Source organism: Leucopleurus acutus (genome assembly GCF_964270905.1).
Source record: "Leucopleurus acutus genome assembly, chromosome: 3".
In the NCBI taxonomy this organism is placed as follows: Eukaryota; Metazoa; Chordata; class Mammalia; order Artiodactyla; family Delphinidae; genus Leucopleurus; species Leucopleurus acutus.
The window spans coordinates 66,670,577-66,692,941 of record NC_139145.1 but is presented as its reverse complement, the minus strand read 5'-3'; the positions used below and the strand labels follow the sequence as shown (position 1 = coordinate 66,692,941).

General features: G+C 49.5%; 1 protein-coding gene across 6 annotated transcripts in view; it reads right to left on the bottom strand.

Annotated features, from left to right (window-relative positions):
* P4HA2 (prolyl 4-hydroxylase subunit alpha 2) overlaps positions 1-22,365 on the bottom strand; it is a 41,173-nt gene that overhangs the window by 13,725 nt on the left and 5,083 nt on the right. For all 6 annotated transcript variants that reach the window (XM_082837193.1, XM_082837192.1, XM_082837191.1 and 3 more), the window contains exons 3-11: positions 18,434-18,533; positions 17,728-17,824; positions 17,289-17,440; positions 14,165-14,302; positions 10,463-10,702; positions 8,985-9,178; positions 8,025-8,201; positions 4,103-4,173; positions 3,767-3,866 (exon numbers count right to left, since the gene is read on the bottom strand). In XM_082837193.1, the coding sequence (XP_082693319.1) occupies positions 3,767-3,866; positions 4,103-4,173; positions 8,025-8,201; positions 8,985-9,178; positions 10,463-10,702; positions 14,165-14,302; positions 17,289-17,440; positions 17,728-17,824; positions 18,434-18,533 (1,269 nt within the window). The remainder of the gene's footprint in view (positions 1-3,766; positions 3,867-4,102; positions 4,174-8,024; positions 8,202-8,984; positions 9,179-10,462; positions 10,703-14,164; positions 14,303-17,288; positions 17,441-17,727; positions 17,825-18,433; positions 18,534-22,365) is intronic.

The window sequence follows — 22,365 nt, the reverse complement described above, 5'->3', positions numbered from 1 at the left end:
AGATGGTGATCCAGAAGAATGCCAACAACAAACTCAGGATTGGGTTTTTTTTTAATGCTAGTTTGGAAGCTACTCAGTGCCTGGCAGTGCTCCTGTCACCTCTGTCACCATGCCCCAGAAGCTCTTCTTGGTCAGTCTGAATAGGACAAACAAATCCCACTCCATCTCACAGTGGTACACTGCACAGAGTAATTCTGCATCCAAGTGAAGCAGCAGGGAATGGGCGGCTGGCTGCAGGGGGACCAAAACTGCTGCTCTACCTCAGTGCCCCCAGTGGAAGCCTGGACCTGGAATAGGGCCTGAGCCACCTCAGGTGCCACTAATTGGATTAGAAATCATAAATGCCTTTATGAACAGTTTATCAGCACAATATAAGTCCTAAATCACAATGGTTATTTTAGCTTCAGTAGCTAGATGAGAGATGAAGTTCAAGACAAAATACAGAATCTGACATGAAAGCTGATGTACCAAATGGTACCACCAATGTCCATCTGGGAACACTTGGTTACTGTATCTTAATGAAACCATACACACCTTTGGAGTTCAAATATTAGTCCTCAGAAAATTGATTTTGTATATCCGTTTTGGCAATTCTAACAGGTGAAAGATGCTGCAAAACTGGCAATAATGGCGACCCATGGACATGAGGGAGAGAGAGGACGGGTGAGCTTTACAAGAGAGAAAATCCTCCTCTTGGAGTAAAAAACAGTATTTATCAAATGTGATGAAATGTGGATTTTCGGCAGCATGATTTTTCCGTGTCCAACAAAATTAAAATGTTGATATGAAGAATCAGGATCAGTGAGAAAATATGCTGTCATATACTGCTTTAGCCTTCAAGATTCCCACACCAGGGGCTTCCCTGGTGGCACAGTGGTTAAGAATCCGCCTGCCAATGCAGGGGCCACAGGTTTGAGCCCTGGTCAGGGAAGATCCCACATGCCGTGGAGCAACTAAGCCCATGCGCCACAACTACTGAGCCCGCGCGCCTAGACCCCGTGCTCCGCAACAAGAGAAGCCCCTGCTCGCAGCAACTAGAGAAAAAGCCCGCACCCAGCAACGAAGACCCAACGAGGCCAAAAATACATAAATTTATTTTTTAAACAATTAAAAAAAAAAAAGAGTCCCACACCAAAAATAGCTAGAAATCCTATCAACAGTGCAAGGAGGCCTAGTGCAAGGAGGTCAGCAGGTGACCCTAAGCCTGGAGGTTCATCTAAGCAGGGAAGTTCTAGAGCAGTTGATGAAGTGACATTACAAATGCTTTTTCTTTGGATCCACTATAGTCGAGAACTTGAAGAAAATTTTAAACATGACTGTGATCAATTTGCCAGTGCACTCAGGAAAATCCAGTTGCTGCTTGTTGTTGGAGCAGCAGGGTATGACTGCATTTTCCAACACTCCCACTTGTTGGATGGAGTGCTTAAACTTTCACTACCTGGGGATAATGAAAGAAGCTGTATTGTTAACAGCTGGCTCATCTTTTAACAGTTTTGGGAATCACATCTGATCATGGTGCTAAAGCTATTATACCTATACTATTTTAATACTGTCCCCAAATAGTACAAGGGTCACGGGAACTTCCGGATGTGCAGCCATCAGAATCACCACCTGGGAAAACTCCGGACCACAGACCCATACCTTTAATAACAATCAAAACTGATTCCTGGGAGGAGGTATTCATTTGTTACAAAAGTAGAAGAATCAGTCCTTTGAAAAATGTGGGTATTTATGATACTGAGGTCAGAATGAAGGGGAAAAAATGGTTAGAAATCACTTATTTGGTGAGGTTGACACATCTAGTCGGAAGTGTCTTCAATCTTCAAGAATTCTGGCAAGGTAGCATCTCTTCCACTCTTAGGCCCTCATCCAATTCAAAAGAAAGCCTCTTTTGCCCTTTCTTCCAAATAATCTATAGCAAACACATCGACTACAGATGAAAGAGTGTCAATAGATAGCATAAAAACCAGTTCATTTCCAGAAGCCTGTAGGGACCCTGGTGAGAAGGCTGTTGCTGGTGCCTAGGCATGTATCACACTGCATGGAATGTGGAATGAGCACAGACAGGTACTGAAACCCAGGTTCCTATCCTCAGACCATGTAGGATCAAAGGTTTCAACAATGCTGGCTGGCCAAGAAAATGCCAAGACAGTTCCTAGAGAATGAAAGCAAACAAAAATGGTGTCTCAACCTCCTGGCAGCTGTGGTCTTCTTCCAGAAGAGCCCTGACCATAAAAGCCCCTCCACTGGAGTTGCGGCATTCAGATCCCATTCATCAATTGAGTTACAACATGACAAGATATCAGTTAAGATGAAACCAGGGTTGTGGCAGAGAAGCCGGTCCAAGCACGAAGCTGCTGTCTTCTGGGGTTGCATGTGAGATAGGGTTCAGAGGGTGCAGCCAGGAGAGCAACAGGGGCACAGGTCCTGTACACTCTTTTCAGCCTCTTGGTCCAGGGTACAGAATCAGCAACCAAGAAGAACATCATCCTCAGTAAGGGCCACAACAGTCCTAACACTGGCTCTGATATGCAGTGGTAGATGTCTTAACAACAACAACAAAGCTGCTCCAGGAAGATATGAATCACAACTACGCCAACAGGGATGCACCCAGGGCATGGAGAGCCCCTATCGCTCTTGAAATGGTGGTGTTCTCACACGTAAGAGGAAAGTGGGAGATGTGGCAGAAGTCCTCTCTTGATGTGCTTGTCTGCAGAACTTACCCCAAAATTAGGCTTACAAACTCAACACTAAGTTGAGTTGAAATGAAAAAATTATATTAAAATTTCACAGGACTGTAAGATAATCAGCATGTTTTTCAAAACTCTGGTGGACTTCACATAAATTCATAAGGAGGACCTTCAAAATTGGTTTTGATTGCTGACACAGCTATGGGGGGGGGGGGGAAATGAGTGCTGATTTGCTTGTATGTGTCCAGGCAAAAGTTCAGAGACTCTTTTCCAAGTGATCTCAGTTCAGTATTCTACTGAAGAGCCATGGTTGATCAGGTAAAGTGTGATATTCTTAAATACACAGGAACTCTGGCCAAACAGATCCAGGGGGCTCAAGAAAAATGCCAATGAAACTTCTCTGGCAGTGTCTCAGATCGTCATTTTACAGCAGAACCCAGAAGTTGGGATGTTCAGAAGGGAGTGTGGCCAGTACTGATTTGAACTCAACAGAATAGACAACACATTAGTAGGAGCTTTACCCAAAATTTTCAGCATGGTGCTACCATGTTTCTTCACAATCACCTCTGAAATGAAAAACAGGAGGCCAGGGTCCCAAGGGGGTACTTAGAAAGGAGCATTCCACCTTCACCAGCCAACCAGTCCAGGCCTCTCAATGCTACCAATGTATTACAGAACACTTTACCTCCAAGTGCATTTGACTATGACTCAGAACCATGACCTATGAAGATATTTATAGCTCTTAGAGGTGTCCCTGAAACAACTCAGGATTTCAGCTTTTGTAGTCAAGAAGACATAAATGGGCCTGCGTGCCCACCAATGATCCCTAGCTCCGAGTATGATACTTGGGCACACAAAAGACATTCAGTTGACATTTGTTCAATGCTACTTGTTGAATGCCAGTGGGCATACTTAATTCTGGCTTCCCAACACGAGGCCACTCCATACTCATAGCATCCTGCAGTCCTACAGTTTACTGGGCAAGCCTCCCTATGTCTGGCCCTGAGCACCCTGGAAGAACATCTAGCTAGAAATACTCCCTTCCCAACTCCAGGGTTCCCAGAAACAAGCCATACCTGCAACAATTCTGCAGTCTTTACTGTTAGGCCTGTGATGTGCTGCATCCGAAGGTTCACTCGAGCCACAACAGGGTCATCATCCTCCTCCAGCCAGGAGCTAAGCCAAAACAAGAGGGAGAGAAAGGAAGGTGGGGAAGGCAGGTTTCGATGCGGTTCTGCACTCTCTCCCCAGCATCAGGGCCAGCACTAACAGGCAGCACAGGGTGCGCGCTCCATGTAGGGGAGGTGCCAGCAGGGAGGACAAACCAAGCCACCCTCCCTTCAATAGGAACTGGGAGGCCCAGGAGTTGGGGCTTGAGCAGCCACCCCACCACCACCATCACCTTTGCTAACCTTTTGGAAACTCTGTAGCTGGCAACAGTGAGAACACCTGTCTTGGGATCACGAACAGTGGCTCGTGCAAGCTGGAAGGCAGGAAGAAAGGGCAGACGTATCATTCTTTGCCTTGAGTATTTTTTTCTTGGAGAGACTGGGACCTGATCTGTCAATCAGGCCAGTGCGGGAAGGAGCTCTGCAGTCAGTGGCTCTAGCCAAGGCCCCATGATCCTGCAAGCCAGGCCAGGGCAGTGGTCTGGGGCCTCCAAATTCCTGCTCTATCAGACCCTAGCCACTACCCTGCTTGGCTGCTGCCTGCCCCTGCTCCCTCCCAGGTCCATGCTGTCTGCAGAATTATGCCTATGGAGTCTGCTTTGTCCATCTGCCCATCTGCCTGGACAGCCCCTTTCTCACCAGGCCCACCCACCACACCTTCCTGCACCTGGCTGCTCCTATCACATTCAGACTGTGCTGCCATCCCTGAGCCTCAATCTTGCATGCTCCTCTCAACGTGGTCAACTACACTGTCCTTCTGAACCTCAGCGGCCTTCTCTGCCCAGAAACCTACCCAAACACTCTCCTACTGCACCAGCCCACGCTGGCCTCCCACTGCTGCAAGGAACAAAAAAAGAAGGCACAGTTTTCACTACCTTGGGAGGCCTGCGAGGTCAGATGATAGAATAGGAAAGGAATCTACAAGATGCAATAAGTAAACTGCTGCCTGGAAGCCACCTCTACATACTCACTCATACACACACACACTCACACACACACACGCACACACCCCACCTCACCTACCTCATATCCCCCCAGTCTCCACAGACTGGTGCAGTGATACTCCCAGGAAGGACCTGCTGCCTGGAGCCAGCCCCCAGTGCTTCGGCTGTGGACTGTCCTAATGAGTGCTTACTATGTGCCTGGCACTGCTGGGTGACTAAGACATGGCCCCTGCCCTCATACAACTCAGTCAAGTGGGGAAGGCAGAAAACTAGCTGGGTAATCACAGCACAGCATGGTAGGTACTGGGAGAGGGGAAGCTCAATGTCTGTGGGAGCTCAGTCTACAGGGTCAAGAATGGTTTCCTACAGGGGGGACCACCTAGCTGAGATCTGAAGGGTAAGTAGGAGTTAGCCAGGTGGGAGAACATTACAGGAACAGGGAAAGAACAGTGATGCAGACGCCCAGAGGTGAAAATGGATGTGGCACTATGACTGTGGGTTAGAACTCAGAGCAAAGAGATGAGAATAGGCTGAGGAGGCAAGTGGGGGTTGGGCTGGATGCAACCTATGACCAATGAGAAGCAGGGAAGGCTTTATGCAGGGGAGGGACACCACAATCTGAATGTAAGAAGGATCACTGTGGAGACATCATGGAGGGCTGGCTAAGGAGGTGTCAAAGCAGGAAGAAGGAGGCCAGTGAGGATGTAAGGGAGAGGTCAGGGCAAGAGGTGGCAGAAGGGATGGAGGGGGTGGATGGACTAGAAGACTGGCCAGGAGGTGAGATCAACCAACCTGGACACGAGCTGCTGCAGCACATTCTGGTAGGATGGCACTGCACCCAGAGCAGAGAGCTTCCCTGAGATCGTATCTACGGTTCTTTCCTGATGACAACTGCAGCTGCAGCTAGACCCCACCCAAACATGTGAGCCGCAGCACTGGCCTGACACCCACAGGGAGGCTCTGGGCAGCTGGGGCTCTGCTCCCAGGGATAGACAGGGCTATTTTGAAAGCAGACCAGAGACCCACAGGCAGCTGCCAGGCATTCCCCACAGGACAAGTTAAGCTCATGGGCCCTACTTCAAAGCCAGCATAGCATCTGTCCCTCACAGGCTCCGGAAAGGAGAGGTCAGCTTGTAATAGCCAACATGTTTGGCTCTTCACATGGCTTCTGTTCAAAGACAAATTTTCCCAACACGCTCCTCCCTGCCCACACTGCCCAGCCACACCCATGTGCACACATGCACCCAACATCAACACACACACACACACAGCAATGTTTTAGTGCTTTGGTCGGAGAGACAAGGGAGAACTCTCTCAGGAGGTTATGGCACAACAGTGCCTCTCCCACCTGACAGCCAAGAAAGCAGTTTTCTTTCCTGGAGGAATCTGGAGCTGGTCCAGGGAATGGAAGCTGGGGGGCAGGGGGCGAGGTGTTTCTGGTCCCCATTCTCCACACACACTGGCTAGACCCTCCCTCAGCGACATCAATGACACTAAGAACTGACTCTGAGCCGTAGATGTCCTAGTATCTCAAGCCAAGGCTGTTCCAAGATACAGTCCAGGGCCTAGGATAGGAACCTATTTTAGATCTCTCCAGGAGTGTGGGCCTCCTGGCCTCTACAATTCTATTAGGAGCAGAGCAATAGAGGATCTCCAGCTAAATCCTCCCTTCTAATCACCAGTGATAGGAGAAGGATGGGGATATGGCAGAAAATAGTTCTCTTTGAAAGATGTCAAAAAGGAGAAAATCTTTTATGAACTAGAAATAGAAGAATAATTTTATAACATGATGAATATATACAAAACCAATAGCCAACTGCATACTCAGCAATGAAATACCAAAAGAATTTCCATGAAATTCAGGAACAAGACTAAGATTCCTATTGTAAAAATGCTCTAGAAGCTCTGGGGAGTTCAAGAAGACAACAAAAACAAAAGAACTATAACTATTAGGATGGAGAAAACAAAATTTTTCTTATTTGCAGATGCTAATACTATCTGGACAACCCAAGATGATTAGCTAAAATCCAAATGAAGAATAAGTGAGTTCAACAAGTAGCTGTGATCTGCACCATGTCTGTTTCCTTGCAGGTAAAATGAAGATGATGACAGAGCCTGCTAAATAGACATAGCAGTTAACATATGTTAAGGACTTAGAAGAGGGCCTGCCAGGACTTCCCTGGTGGTGCAGTGGTTAAGAATCCGCCTGCCAATGCAGGGGACACGGGTTTGAGCCCTGGTCCGGGAAGATCCCACATGCCGCAGAGCAACTAAGCCCGTGCGCCACAACTACTGAGCCTGTGCTCCAGAGCCCGTGAGCCACAGCTACTGAGCCCGCGTGCCACAACTACTGAGCCCATGTGCCTAGAGCCCGTGCTCCACAGCAAGAGAAGCCACTGCAATGAGAAGACCGTGCACCTCAAAAGAGTACCCCTGCTCACCACAACTAGAGAAAGCCCGCACACAGCAACGAAGACCCAACACAGCCAAAAATAAAATAAAATAAATAAATTTACCAAAAAAAAAAAAACAAAAAAAACCAGGGCCTGCCACACTTCTCAACTCAGTAAACATTAGCTATTACTATGAAATATATTTTTACAATCAATAGTTTAGTATATAATAGTAAACTAATTTAATAATGTAACCAGTAAAAACATAATGACGAAAGAAACAGTTTTTTGTGAAGTTACAATAACAACAACAAAAAAAAACACTGCCTAGGAATAAATTTAACAAGAAAAGTGCAGGGCTTAGGTGAAGAACAATTTTAAAGATATGAATAAATAGAGAGACCCAGAGTGCTCTTGGATGAGAAGACTCAATACTGTAGAGATGTTCGTGCTCCTCCAAGTCAATCACTTCTTTGCAATCCTAATCAGGAGACCCACAGGACCCAGCTTGGCAGTGCCCCAAGGCATAACTTCCTAAAAACTAGCCCACACACCAGCCCCCAACACGGTGAGGTGACACTTCTCACTGTGGGCTTGCCCTGCTTCCAGTGTGCCCTTCTATCACAGCTCTTGTCTGTCCATACTGGTTCCCTCAATTTTCTTCCCCCACTGGACTATGAACCCTCAAGGTCAAATTGAGTCTGTAGTACCTCAGTACCCGACAGTGGACTCATGCAAGACATAAGCAAAGGCCAGCCGGGTAAGCAACCAAACTGCCCCATGGTACCAGGAGTGAGTGGCCCAAGAAGGAACTGCAGAGACACCTACTTTGGGTTTTGCAACTTCCTTGATCCTCTCGATTTCCTCGTCAGACATGACATCGTAGTACCTGACGATGTGTGGACTGTCCCACTCATCCTCCTCTTTGAAAGGGGCGATGAGCAGCTGTGGCGTCCCGTTGCCATGGTGGTACCTACAGAAAAGCCTCTTCTGCCTTCGGGGTGTCTGAGGAGCACAGAGCAACAAGCCCTGAAATGAGTGAGTCCTAACCCTCAGTCCCAGGCTAGCTGGCTGCAGACACTGGCCTCACACCCCATGTCCAGCAGCCGCTCCCTCCCGCCTCACCAGAGAAGAAAACGAAAGCCCCTCAGTTTGACTGGCATGAAATGATACCCCCCAAATCATGCAATGTTTCTTCCCTCCCAAGAATACCTCATGTTGACAAGTCCTGTAGCAGGGTGTAATCCCTGGCCCCTCTCACAGAGATATGAGTAGATCAGGAGGGCTAGGGCCAGGGAGAAGTCTTTCTAGACAGAGGAGCCAGTGGGAGCCAAGCAGACATGGGCATGGAGAAGACCGAGAGATTGTCTCACACCTGAGCCTCCTTGAGGAAGCACTGGGGTCCAAGGGCTCTCAAAGGCCAGTGATACCCCACACCAAACTCTAGCAACTGCCTGGTCTTTGCTAGAGATCATGACTTCAGTGGAGGCCCAAGGCACATCCACACTCATGGCTTTCTTCAGAATAGTGAGTCAAGTAGAAGCTGCCCTGTTGGGGTGGGGAGGGGAGCTCAGTAATAACTCAGAGGATTGAAACTCTGTCTAGGACATCAGGGAAGACAAGTCTCCTGTCCTATACCTCAGAGCACACCCACGTGTCAGCCTCAGCAGATGCTACCAAGAATTGAGAAAACTACCTACAGACAGAGGAACATCTTCCTCAGATCTGCCTGTCCAGAGCCAAAGTCTAGGTCCACAGCCTGGGCCCTGACCCATCCACGTGTCTCACCAGTTTGACACCCTCCCCACGACAGAGGCTCTCGTAAATATCCCTCTCGGGCAGGTAGTCCACAGGCCTCTCATATATGCCTTCCTGGGGTGCTAGCTCAGCTTCTGTGTGATTCAATAACATTTTTTCTCTTTCTTCCTCCAACAACCGTTCAAAGTAGCGCAGATTCCCTCCAGCTCGTTCATGGCTTGGGTCTAGAAAAAGCAAAGAAGAAGAAGCAAAAGGAAACCACAAACATCTGTTAGATCATTTAGAGAAATTATTCTGTAAGTGGTTTTCTCTCCCAGCAGCTCACTCGCACGCAGCATTCTGCCTTCCACAGCACCTAAGCACAGTTTGCTGGTCGTAGAGGAAAGGCCAACAGAGGCCCTCCCTACTCTGGTCAGAGATGAGAAATGAGCAACAAGAGCGGGGCGCAGGGGACGCTTAGCCACCAACGCGGCTCTCCTCCGGAATTCCCTGGAAGTCCCAGGGACACAGGTCCAGAGAAGCAGGTCAGAGTTCTGCCTCCTCCTCCCCACTTGGCTGTGTGCTAGTTACAGCCGTCCCCTAGAGTACATCCACTACTGGTAACATCACACGCTGGCCACAGCTAGAAGGCAGGCTGAAACACCGGCGGCAAGAAGGGCCACGTGACACTCCCACAGCTTTGTCCTGTGGGCCTCACAACAAGAAGGAGCAAGCTTGGCAGGATTACTGTGCTACCCCTCAGATGAGGAAACTGCGGCCCAAAGATGTTAGAGACTAAGGTTAGGTTATTCAGAAGAGGAATCCAGGCGTCCTGACTCCCTGTACAAGGCTCTTACTAACACGACAGAGTCCAAAAAAGCTCTCTTCCTACATCCATCTTACAGACATTCACACTAGCTGGTCTCAGACCCAAAGCCCATGAAAAGGAGCAGTGAAAGGAAGTCTTTGCTGGTCTGTGAAATCTCAGACTATGATATCCCATATATGAGTAAGAGGTGGAACAAATGGGTTCTTAAGACACAGTGCTTTTGATCCCCTTCAGTCTAACCCCACAGGACAACTGAAATCACCAAAGCCATGGCAAGTCCACCAGTTAGACCTCAGGGCTCTAACAGGTCAGGTCACTGTCACTGCAGCAACCCTGAAATACAGCTTGCCTCTCAAGCTATTCCTGACGCAGTATAGGCTCCACCCTACATAGCAGCAGATGCACTGAAGCACTGGATTCGTATTTAGAAATGGACTAGGGATCCATGTGTAGGGCCACGGGTGCCATAGGCCTGAGTGTATCCATCAGTGATTGGGCAAGGGCTAAGCCAGAACTACAGTGGGTAAAGAGCTAGCTGGCAGCTGGACTGCGCCTGAAAGCAGCAAAGCATTAGTCAGTGGCTAGGCGGCAGGTCAGACTGGCTCAGTTCCTGGAGAGCAGTCAGGTAGTGGCCAGCAGGGTGACCAGTTCCCCTGCTACCTCCCCCTCTGCATCTGACCTTCCCCTAGAACCTCCTTACCAAGGGAGAGCAGTCGGCGGGTGAGCTCCAGGGCACGGTGCAGGTCACCCAACTGGAAGACGGCATAGCTCAGATAGTCCAGCACCTGGGCCTTGGATGTGGTGGCCTCCTCCCCTGCATCGAGCTGCTTCAGCACCTGTTCCATCCACAGCACTGTGTGGTAATAGTCTCCTTCATTGTAGGCCGAGCGGCCCATCCCAAAGCAGTCGTCCACACTCAGCACTGCCTGGTACTTGGTTCCTGCAGCAGGAGAGGCAAATAGTCAGGCTCAAAGAGCCTCTGGGTTAGGGAGAAAGATTCCCCCATTGAGGGAGCCCGGGTGCCTGGGTGGGGGGGCATCAGCCCAGCAGAGCCCCACCAGAATTTCAGACCACACACCTCCAAGGGCCATTAGTACAGAAAGCACAGCCAGGCTGGCCCTACCTCGGGCTGGGGTGCACAGCCTACCTCCTAACTGCAGACTCCCCAAGTGGGAAGGGTCCTTTGTTATGGAAGAGCCAAGGAAGCCCAAGGAATAGTGTTCAGGAAAGTATAAAGGTCCTGTGAGCCACATGGCAGATGTCTATGAGGCAGCTGGCCATTTGAGACTGGAAGTCAGAAAAATAAGTTAAATATAAAAAAACAGAACTTAGGTGGCAGGTAAAGCCATGGATGAAGATAATCGCTTCCAGAAATAGTGTCAGGAAAGAGTAGAGAAGGTGGCTGAGGCCAGGGCCCCGGAGACCACCTATACAGAAAGGACAGAGTGAATAACACTGAGAAAGAAACAGAAGGAGCAGGAGTGATGTGACAGATGCCAAGGGAGAGCAAGAGATAAGACTGCAGTGCCAGCTTTGACCACTAGGTGGTGGGGCCCTTGGTGAAGATCAATTCAGCAGGTCCTGTGACTACAGGTCATCTGCTGTTGGCTCAGCGCTGGAAAGTGACCATGAAGAGAGTTTCAAGTCAAAAAGGAGATGTGGTGTGTAAGCTATGGGGAGATGCAGGGTTTAGGCTGTGACCCTCCCTGGAAAGCAAGGGAGTTTCCCTACAACCCCATCAAGAGCAGCCTAGGCATGGCTGACATGGAAGAGTTGCCTCAAAGCAGGCTCTTGCTGCCTGATGTCCAAGATGTCCAGGATGAAACCCCTGATGCAATGTGTTGGCTGCTTCAGAGACCAAGGGTTGCTCGCCATGATGGCTCAGGAACAGACAATGTGGGATAGGAAAATGGGGAGAGTAAACACAAGACAGAGCTAGTAGGCAGACCACAGATTGGGGTGGGGAGGTCCTTGAGTCCCTGTTCACTCTCCACGTACCTCCACAGATCTCTGGCTCTGTAGGCCGAGGGACTGAACACTGATGGAGGCAGTATAACACAGCTGAGTGAACTGGACAACACAGGGTCTGTGTGGGCCTAACTATGGCACCCCACAACTGTGTGACTATGGACAAGTTACGTAGCCCCTCTGATTCTTAGTCCCTTATCTCTAAATAGAGATAATACCATCAGTTTTAGAGGACTTGCGCCAAGAATTCAACAAGACGACATATGAAAGTGTCTCCTATGATTCCCCAGAGTGGTAATAATCAGTAGCTATTATCAACATGTCTCACAGATACCAAGAATGTCAAGAATGGCTCCCAGACACTCAGCATCCTTCCCAGAAGCCAACTTGAAAGTCTGCTCCCTAGAGAGCGTTCCCTGGAGAATGCCAGCAGAGCTGAGGGCTGAAGGGCAATCACACGTGATGAAACCTAGCTGAAGGGGGTAAAGGTATTCCTGCAGAGGTTGTGGGATGAACAAAGAAGCTGAGCAGTGGCAAAGCTTTAGTACAACAGACAAGGAAGCCAGGGAGATGATGCCACACAGGACCACAAAAACCACACATCAAGAGGAATTTGGTTTAGCCCTAAAAGTTAAGCATTGTGATCAGGAACTCGTGTAAAAAGATATGTGCTTAAGACCACATGGAGGATGATTTTAAGGAGTGAGCTGGAGGTATACAATAAATTAGAATAATATTTCAATAATCCAGTTGAGAAAGAAGTGACCATGAGGCTGGAGTCAGGGCCTCCAAGTACAAAAGACATTGTAGGGAGGTAGAATCCAGAGCAGCCAGTGGATGGAGTGCTTTTTGCTGATGTAAGGAGGAAAGACAGTAGACAGTTCAAAAAGGGATGAGGATTTCAGTTTGGGACACGTGAATTTTAAGGAGCCCAAGGAACATCCAAGTAGAGATGTCCCACAGCCATTTGCCTGCACTGGTTGAAAGCTCAGAAGACAAGCCCTGACAGGGAACACAGATCTGGATGTCATCCATGTACAGGTGATACCTCAAGTGATGGAAATGGCTGGGCTCACTTGGAGAAGGTGCTTAGGGAGACACCAGGTAGGGGTGGCATCCTGGGGAACAACTCCCATCCACCCCTCATTTCCCCTCCAGGATATGCACGGGCCTGTTAACTGAATGTAAAAGGTCAATGCCTGGCTCTCTCTTCCCACCAACCATTCTCACAGCTACAGGGTGAAAATATCCTGCAGGTGCCCCAAGCCACCTTCTCTCTCTGGCCTCATGGCCTGGCTTGGTCCAAAACCTGACTGAGTGAGGATTAAGGAGAAGACTACACTCCTTCCTGTTGGCTCACTGGACTCCTCAGTACCAAGGCTCCAGGCCCTGACCAGCTGGCAACACAGTGCATCCCTCCCACTCACCGTGATTCCCTCCGCTGTGCCTCCTACTGGGTCCCCACGGGTGAGGTGGCATCCAAGGTCTAATGGAGTCTAACTGAATCCCTGGGTTTATTGGCCTTTAATAGCCCCCAAACCCCAACACGTCTTCTTATAAACATACTGAGGCAGACAACCGAATTGAAAAGGGGCCTATAAAAAAATGAGAAAGAGAGGAGCCAAAAGAGAAACAGCCAAGATCAGTGCCCCAGCATTTAAAGGAGGGGAGACTATCAGGAAGAATGGGGCAATCAGTGTGCCAAATGCTGCTGAAGAGCTAAAGAACATCCTGCCTGAAACCTTGGCTTTACCAGCCAAGTGGCCACTGGTGACCTTGCAGGGGCAGGATTGGCCAATGGGGGGGAAAGATGCCAGACTTTGCGTGTTCAAGAGGACGTAGGAACCAAGGAAGTAGAGAAAGAGTGTGGATGACTCTCCAGCTGCCTAGCCAGGAGGGAGAAGAAATCAGTCAGCAGCAGAGACTCAAAAGGACCTTGGATCCTGAGGGAGTGGTTTGTTAGATAAGCAAGAACAGAGCATGTGGAGAAGAGTCCAGAGAGGTGGACACAGAATGAACAGGGGCAGAGACTGTAACTGAGGGCACACAGGACATGGGGCAATGAATCCAGAGGTCAGTCTTAGGCAAGATGAAATCGGAGGGTGGGGAATAGAAGTGGGTGTGGATGCAGACCTGAGTGGTGCCCTGGGGACAGAGACCAAGGAGGTCCTGAGCAGCAACATCGACATTCTCTGAGCTGAGAGAGGACAGGCCTGGGCTAATACTGGAGGGAGGTGGTGGGGCAGGGGCTGAGGGGAGACAGTTGTCATGGGAATAGAGGACTGACACCAACTGGAAACCCAAGAAAGAACTACAGCCAGAGGTCGTGGTGAGCCTGAGCGTAGAGACCATGAGTCAGCAGTGGCTCCATCCTTGTCCATACACCACAGCAGACACACAGGCTGGACAGGCTTTGCATGGAGTGGTGAGTTACCTGGAAGCTCGCCTTTGGAAATTGTGTCTGGGTCCAGTTTGTATGTGTCCTGAAGTCTCATCAAGGCCTTGGCGGCTCCTGTTTCATCTTCATCAGTGGGAAAGAACTGTCGCTGCACTGACAGGTTAGCAATAAAGCCTTCCAAAGGAGAGAGTGAGAACAAAAGGTTACTCTGGTCCAGGGATAGAATTCCACCTGGAACCAGACAGGCACCCACCGGAGGGTCTCTGGCTAGTGCAATCTCCCTGCCCCTTCCCTCAAAGGCTGTTTCCCCTTCCTCCAGGAAGCCCTCCTTGATGGCTCCAGTCCAGGGAGACCTCCCCTTTCTCACTCCTCACTGTACCAACTGCCTGTGCTGCTCATTTGGAACTGAAGAGAAAGGCCCCCTAACACTAATTTACACATGGGAATCTGAGAGTCTTGGCGTGGAGAAAGAAGGAAAAGAGGACAGTGAGGGTAACTGACAGGGACACAGGAAAGGACTCAGGGAGGACTTGCTGACCACTCAGTGGAAAACAAATCACATGGAAAACCTTGATCCAGGATTATTAGCCTGGCCAGGTAATCACAGATTCCTAGCCTACATCTCAGGTTGAACAGCCCAAGGGACAGAAGTGGTCAACTCAGAGAGCCCAGCTGGCCACTCATTACTGACCACTAGCCCTTATCATCCAGAAGGGTGATGATGACAGTCCTGGAGGTGTTTGGTGCTGTCCCCACGCCAAGATTAGGGACTGGAGAATCATCTGACCAAGGTCAGTATTAGGTGGGGCTGCATAAGCCCGGCATGGTTCCCCTGAGAGACCACACTGGGCCTTGCTCTGCTTACTAGGGCACTCCTACCACTCAGACCCACAATGAGCTCAGGGCATGAGTTCCCCAACTGTGGAGCTCAAGACCACAGCCTGGAGCCTGGGAGAGCCCCTGAGCACAGAAGCACCCAAGGAAGCTGTTTGGGGACTCCAAACCCTAGTTGTAAAGCAAGATATACACCTCCTGCAATCTCAGGACTCCAGGTGGAGGCCAGGCCCTCCCATGCTGATTCAGAGGCTTCAGTTGTGCTCATAAGCTGAGAATTAGTAGGGGAAGTCCAAGGCCATTTCTTCTCTGGCCTCTTCCCCAGAGCAGCAGGACCCATATCCACCTACTCTCACGACCTCAGGCTCAAACACCCACTTCTAGCCCTGCCTGGGGACCCAGGGACAAAGATGCTGCAACCCTGTCTTCCTCACGGCTGCATGGTCAGGGACTCTATGAGTTTACAATCCAGGGGAAAAAAATGCTTCCAGAAAAAGCCACATTGTTAGCATGTCTCCCTGCCTCCCCCTCTCCCCATTTCACGGGAAACTCTGAAAGAAAGAGGTGAAAACAATGTATTGCTGTCTGGGGCTGTCCTGTCTCCCTCCGGGTAATTATAAGGTTTTCCAGAGGAACCAGATGTTGACGGTGGGGGATGGGTATGAAGAACAAGACTTGAGAACAGAAGATCATATGGGCAGGCTTATTCTCCCACACTGCAGGCAGGACAGCCAGTTCTGAGCTACAGGCTCAGGCTGGGAGGCAGGGTCTGGGAAAGGCAGCCGTGGCTTCTGGAGGCAGTGAGGTCACTGGGCACAGCTCCGCCCGGCTAAGCTCACCAATCCCTGCCCGGAGGCCACCCTGCTCCCAGCCAAGCCCAGCCCAGTCTGGCCATAAGGGCTAAAACGCCTCAGCCCCCGAGAGACAACGATGAGTCTGAAGTTAATCAGCACTTCCAACTCAGGGAGAAGAGACAGTGAGTCCAGGGGGGCTGGGCTCAAGGCTGGAATTAGAAGGGCCCACCTCCAGGCCTGCCCCACCATCTCCTGCTAAGAGGAAAATATCAGAGCATAGAAAGTACTACCATAGTAAAAGACTAAGCACAGTTAAAGCTTTAAATAAGTTCATACTCTAACCTGCAAATCCCACTTATAGGAATTTATCATGAGAAAATAATCAGAGATGGGCATAAAGATATGTTTAAGATTGCTGATAATCTGGAAACAATTCCACATCCACTGACTTGACCAGTTTTACACTACACCAGTATGACATATTACTGTCCAGCCATTAAAACCATGTTGCAGAAGGACATTTAAAGGACATATAGAGAAGCTGAAAAATTCAGGAAAACAGTATATGCTTATGTCACAACTCTGCCAACAGATAATGTTTTCTTTCTAAAAGATATGAATGGTGGGCTTCCCTGGTGGCGCAGTGGTTGAGAGTCTGCCTGTCGATGCAGGGGACACGGGTTCGTGCCCTGGTCCGGGAAGATCCCACATGCTGCGGAGCGGCTGGGCCCGTGAGCCATGGCCACTGAGCCTGCGTGTCCAGAGCCTCTGCTCCGCAGTGGGAGAGGCCACAACAGTGAGAGGCTCGCGTACAGCAAAAAAAAAGAAAAGAAAAGAAATAAAAGATATGAATGGGAATGAATTTAGGTGAGGCCCGTGCTCCCCAGCTTGCACTGGTCCCACCACTTAGCCCACTTATCTTACTTTTGTTAATGCATTTGGTCCCTCGAAGCAAATAAGTTTGCATTCCACGATATATAAGTATGATTCCATTTTTTTAAATGTATATACATGTGTAAAAAGACTAGAATTTTAACAGTGATTATCACTAGGCAATTGGATTAAGAACTGTAATTTTCTTATATGATTGTTTTTGTGTTTTCCAACGTTTCTATAAATATGTATTACTAAAGCGTAATTAGAAAAAAGTCACTACCAAAAAAAAAAGGGACCCAAAAACACTAGGAAAAGGCAAGAACTGATTTTTTTTTTTTTTTTTGGACCACGTAGCACGGCATGAAAGATCTTAGCTCCCGACCAGGGATCAAATCCGTGCCCCCTGCAGTGGAAGCTCGGAGTCCTAACCACTGGACCACTAGGGAATCCCAAAGAACTGATTATTATGACATATTAAAAGCAAGGACAGACAACTGCCAGGTCCCCACAGAGATGACAGCCACTGGACTGGCAGGCTGCATGTTCACACACTGCACGTGCACACCCCGACCCAGGACAGTTTCAGACCCACACCCCCCCAGGTGCCAGCACACAGACATACTGGCTCACCCAACCACCTGCTCACTGTCCCTCACCTGCAGCTGAGTTCTGCAGGACAAGGTCCTCCAGCGCAGGCCAGTCTGTGTTTAGTCGCTTCACCAGTTTATAGGCATTCACAGGGTGGGACAGGTAGCCTTCAGGGTCAGCAGCTGACTTGCTGGTCAGGGCTTCCATTTTGTTGGCCCAGCTGTGGAACCAGAGAAAAAGGAAGGTTAACACACGGATCTTGACCTATGGTAATTTTCCTGGAGCGATTCAGGGGGTCTCTATTTAAAAAGGAAAAAGCAGTGAGTCCTTAGCCCACATACTTAGCTACTCTGGGAGACTGGCATGAAGTAACCTCCAGGCCAGCCCCACATTGGCCCCTCAAGGGCTTCATCTTATGGGCACCCAGGATGGGTTCTGGGGGTGGGGGTTGGGGCAGGGGAGGAGGGCTGGCTCAGGGTGGGTGTGGGGATTTAGGACATTAGACACCTCTTAATCTTAGAGAGCTTGGCTTCCTCCACTAAGATGTACTCCTTCAGGGACAGCACCAGGTCCTTCTCTGCATAAATCAGGTCTGTCATGTGCCCTGCAAGGGAGAGAAAAAAGGGCCAGTAAGAAATGGATGAGGGACATCCAGCTCCCAAACCTGAGGCACAAAACGTCAGCACAGAGGCCAGCCCCCTGGGCCAGGGGCATATCAACTCTCTTGGGATCATGGGGACCTAGAGTTAAAGGAGGCCTAGACATTCGTATGGTCCTGGCCCCCCGCTTCAGGAAGAGAGAGGCAGAGGCTCCAAGGGAATGTTAAGTGCACTGAGGACACCTTAAGGAAGAAACCCCAAATCTCATTCTCCCACTGCCACCCAGTTGGGTCATGTTATGGGACACAGACATCCTGGGGGCTTCTCTGCTCAGAACTACTCTCTAGTCCAGGAGAAAGTTGGTCAGAAATGCCAGGCAGCCCAGGAGCAGCCTGCACTACCCAGGGTGGAGGCTCAGCTGAGACAGCTGGCTCCCAGGAAGGACATCCAGGTCATCAGGGCTCAGAGGGGGAAACAGCAGCTCTCCCCAGATCCGGTCAAAACCAGTGGATGAGGCCATCCCACCCTGAATGAGAACAGGCCTCAGGCAGTGACATCCCCTGGCACATGAGCCAAGGATTGCTCAGGTAGACAACAGTCCTGTTGGCACATACCAATAGAAGTAAAGAATTCAGCCTGCACACAGCCCAGGACACCAAACCAGGCCACCAGCAACATGGATACCCAGAGTTTCATGGTCACAGAGGGCAGTGTCTGCAAGGCATTCAGTGATAGTAGTCATTAGATCAACAATGGTAAAAAGCAACTTAAGTAAGGATACACATACACATGTGCACATATATATACACATTCAAACATGCCAAAATCCTGACCTAACACACAGAAGCCAGGGAAAATATTCAGGACCACCAGTGGAAAGATGCCAGGGTATAGAACCAGAGATGTATGCTTAATTCTGTCCCCTGCTCTGGGAGGCCAAGTGCCCTTGGGAGAGACTCTGCCTTTCGACTTCTGGTAACCACTGACAGCACGGGAAGGCTGAATGGAGGTGGAGGCCGTGGACAAGGGTCACCTCTGGGTCTAATAGTCTGTCAGTTCAAGATTCTGGCCCAGACCTCTTCTCTGTTTCTGTCTTTCCTTCCAACACAGGTGTGAGGACAGTGCCAGGTGCTGAGGACCCAGATGTAACACACAGTCCCTGCCCACAAGAAGACAAAGTACAGGAGAGACAATGACAGAAAGAGAACTTGACACAATATGCCCCAGGGGACCCACACCCAAAATAAGGTGCACAGCAGATGCTGAGCCAGAAGAGAAATCAGACTGCTCCCTGCTGGTCTGCACCTGGCCACAGTTAGAGCAGACTGGGCAGACACTGCTCTTCCTGTAGTGAGCTCCTTGGAAGACACTGTCCTCATGGAGAATCACCATTCGCAAATATTTACTAAAGACCTACATATGCCAGGCACTGAGCTACGCACTCGGGATACAAAAATGAATCGGCCACACAGGGCCAAAACCTTAGGCCAGGCTGGGTTGCTGACATGAGTAAGAGGCCAGCTGCTGTCTTCTCATCAGCCTAGAAATAGCGAGACCCAGCTCTGAAGGCAGCAGGCACACCATGGGGCAAGCCCCACTGGCCATGGACCCAAGTACACAATGGAGGCTTTGGACATCATCTCCAAGCTCAGCCATGCAGCCTGGAGCACGCTGAAGGAACAGCACCCACGTAAGCCCCAGTTCTGTCAGTCCCTCCTCTTCCTGCTCTACTTCAGCCAAGCCCCACTGGAAATTTACTGAGAGAAAACAAGGACTATAAAGGAAATACAAATGCTTTCTCTCCAAAATGTAAGCCTTATCTCACAGAATTCTAAGTCTGAGCTAACGCCAGCTCAGCAGTTTTTTGCCTGTGATGATTAGATGCACAGTCACGCCCATCATTCCTCACCTCACCCTTTCAGAAGAAATTTCAATCCACTGTGGTTCCAGATTAGGCTCAGAGAAGCCCAACCACGACCCCCACCCTCAAACGGGTTCCTATATGAGGAAGAGGAGAGAATAAGTGAGTGTCCCCATTTGTTCATCCCTTGCCAAATGTCTGCAGAGCTGACATCATGCCCATCAATACCCTAGGTGTCAGGGGCCCAGAGATACACAGAACAAGATCCTTCAGCCCACAACCTACTGCAGGGTAGGGAGTATGGGCTAAGGGATCCATTATAAAGTTAGGGCAGCAGATGAAAGCAAGTCACCGAGAAGAGGTGAGACGGCCCAGCCTACCCCAAGGTAAAGCCCAGATCCCCCTTTTGCCAGCCACAAATCTGCTCCCAGGTCTCAGCATACCACATCTCCACCCTGGGATTCCAAAAGGCCTCTCTTCTTGCTTACATAAGACCCATTCACAGGGTTAGGGTCTGCTCCTTGTACTTCAAGAGGCTTCATCAGCTCAGAAGAACACCTTCTGTATGTGTGTAGGGAGGGAACAGTAAAAACCCAGAGCCAGGAGGCTGTATCTGTGGACAATGAGGCATCAGCCAACTACCCATCAGGCTGGGGTGATGGGAGAGCAGTGCCCAGGCAGGAGACCAGACCAAACACGGTTGGAAGTTGGGGGGCACCAGCGTTTGTCCCCTGTTCCGTCACCAGTTGCAGCAGCATGCCCATTCAGAGATCAGGTAACAAATTTAAGGGAGGGAGAAGACTCTCTGTTCCTTTCAAGTCACCCTGGTGATACTGCCCATGGTTCATGCCTTACAGCACTCAGGAAAAAGCAGCCAAGTTCCTTCATTACATGAATACCAGCTGTCATTTCTCTGGAATGTGCTATCTGGCTTAGACTGAGCCTATCGACGAATCCCAGCCTGGAGGCAGAGCCCAAAGAATCACAGATGGGATTCTGGGCTGACCAAGAGCCTACGAAGTCCTGCTCTGATGGAGGAGGGGGATGACAACCCTGCTGGTCCAGAGAGCTAGGCGCTCCCACGCAGCCCCCAGACCACCACAATCAACACTGCCACCCCAGGCAAAGGTACACTAGAGTCCCAGCCCATTTCTCCTGATCCTGAGCCCCCGAACACTAATTTGTATTAGGTGTACAAAAGGCCATCTAATCAGGGTCAGGCTGGGAGGAGGCAGTCTCCAAGAAAGACTGTGTGCCACAGAATGGGAAAAGCCAACCACCTACATGCCCCCATCCCATCTCATACCTATACCCAGAGCTTGCTTATGACAGAATAAGTGGGAGCATGTATGCCTGCCCAGTGCCCCCACCAGTGTCCAGTGCTGTCAAAAGCCCTCCAGGAACCCTCAGAAATCTATGCTGAATAGGCCTAGAAATGGGCAACATTGAGGCCCCTTTTATGAAAATAAAGTATCACCAAGTCTGAACAGAAAACCAATACTGAGTTTTTTCTGAGCTGCATCCCAAGTTCAGAACAAAGTCTGGCCCAACAACAACAGCAAAAAAAAAAAAAAACCCTCACCACAGACTTGTTCATTCCAGGAAACTGTAACAACAGAAGATGTTACATTTCTTCCAAACAGTGGATTGTTATGGATTGTGTAAAAATGGACACTGTGGGCACATTAACATTGAGAGAAGATCAAAGCATCCCGTTAAGTGAGAAAAGCAGGCTCCCAAACAAGATATACTCTATGATTTCATTTTTATGAGGAAAAATGTTTATATATGGAAATTTACATACCTACATATATATGCAAGCGGAGAGTCAGAAATCTAGTTGTATATTGGTGAAATCATTTTATTTTTCTCTTTATGTTTACTTTATTTCCTAATCTTTCCACAAGGAGTTCTATGGGAAATTTAAAATATATTTCATATTTAAAATGAAAAGAAAACAAAGCAGGCCCTCTCAAACGGACTCCAAAGCGGCCCAGCAGCCTGAGTTTGGACCCCCACAGGGAGGTCCTCCAAAGCCTGCCAACACCCCAGTGACAATAAATCACCCACCAGGCGACCGGCACTATTTCTAAGCACAGGACAATTCCAAGACATACAATCACAGGCCTTAGCACGCCCGCTCTTTGGAAAGGACGTTTACAACCTGGCCAAATAACCATGAAAAGATGTTTCCAACTGCAAACCAGCAGTGTCCTTAGCTTCTCCCCTTACCTCATCAGGCAGGAACCTCTGCCAAGCTCCCAGCTGCAACCCAAATGCAACAGCTTGAGTTTTAACAATGTATTTGTCTGGCTTAGCTCTGAACAAGAGGCTGCCTGCCTTCTGTGAAGGGGCAAAATGAGCCTGAACAGGGCTCCCCGCAGCGGTCTTACCTTACTGGTCTTACCAGTAGTGTGGCCAACTCTGAATGGCAGAGCCAAGAGGACCTGCATGCTCAACCTAGGAAGAGTTCAACAGAGGCTCCAGAAGGCCCTACCTACCTATGCACATGGCTGTCCATTTGGGCCCATAAGCTGCTCTCACTGGCACCTCAGGGAAGCATGGGAGGCACCCTACTCTCCCTACCTGATGTCATGCCTCAATCATCACCCTGATTTGAGCCACCCCTAAGTCCCTCTTACAGCTATACTGGCCCCTACCTGCACTGGTCTCTCATCTTACGTG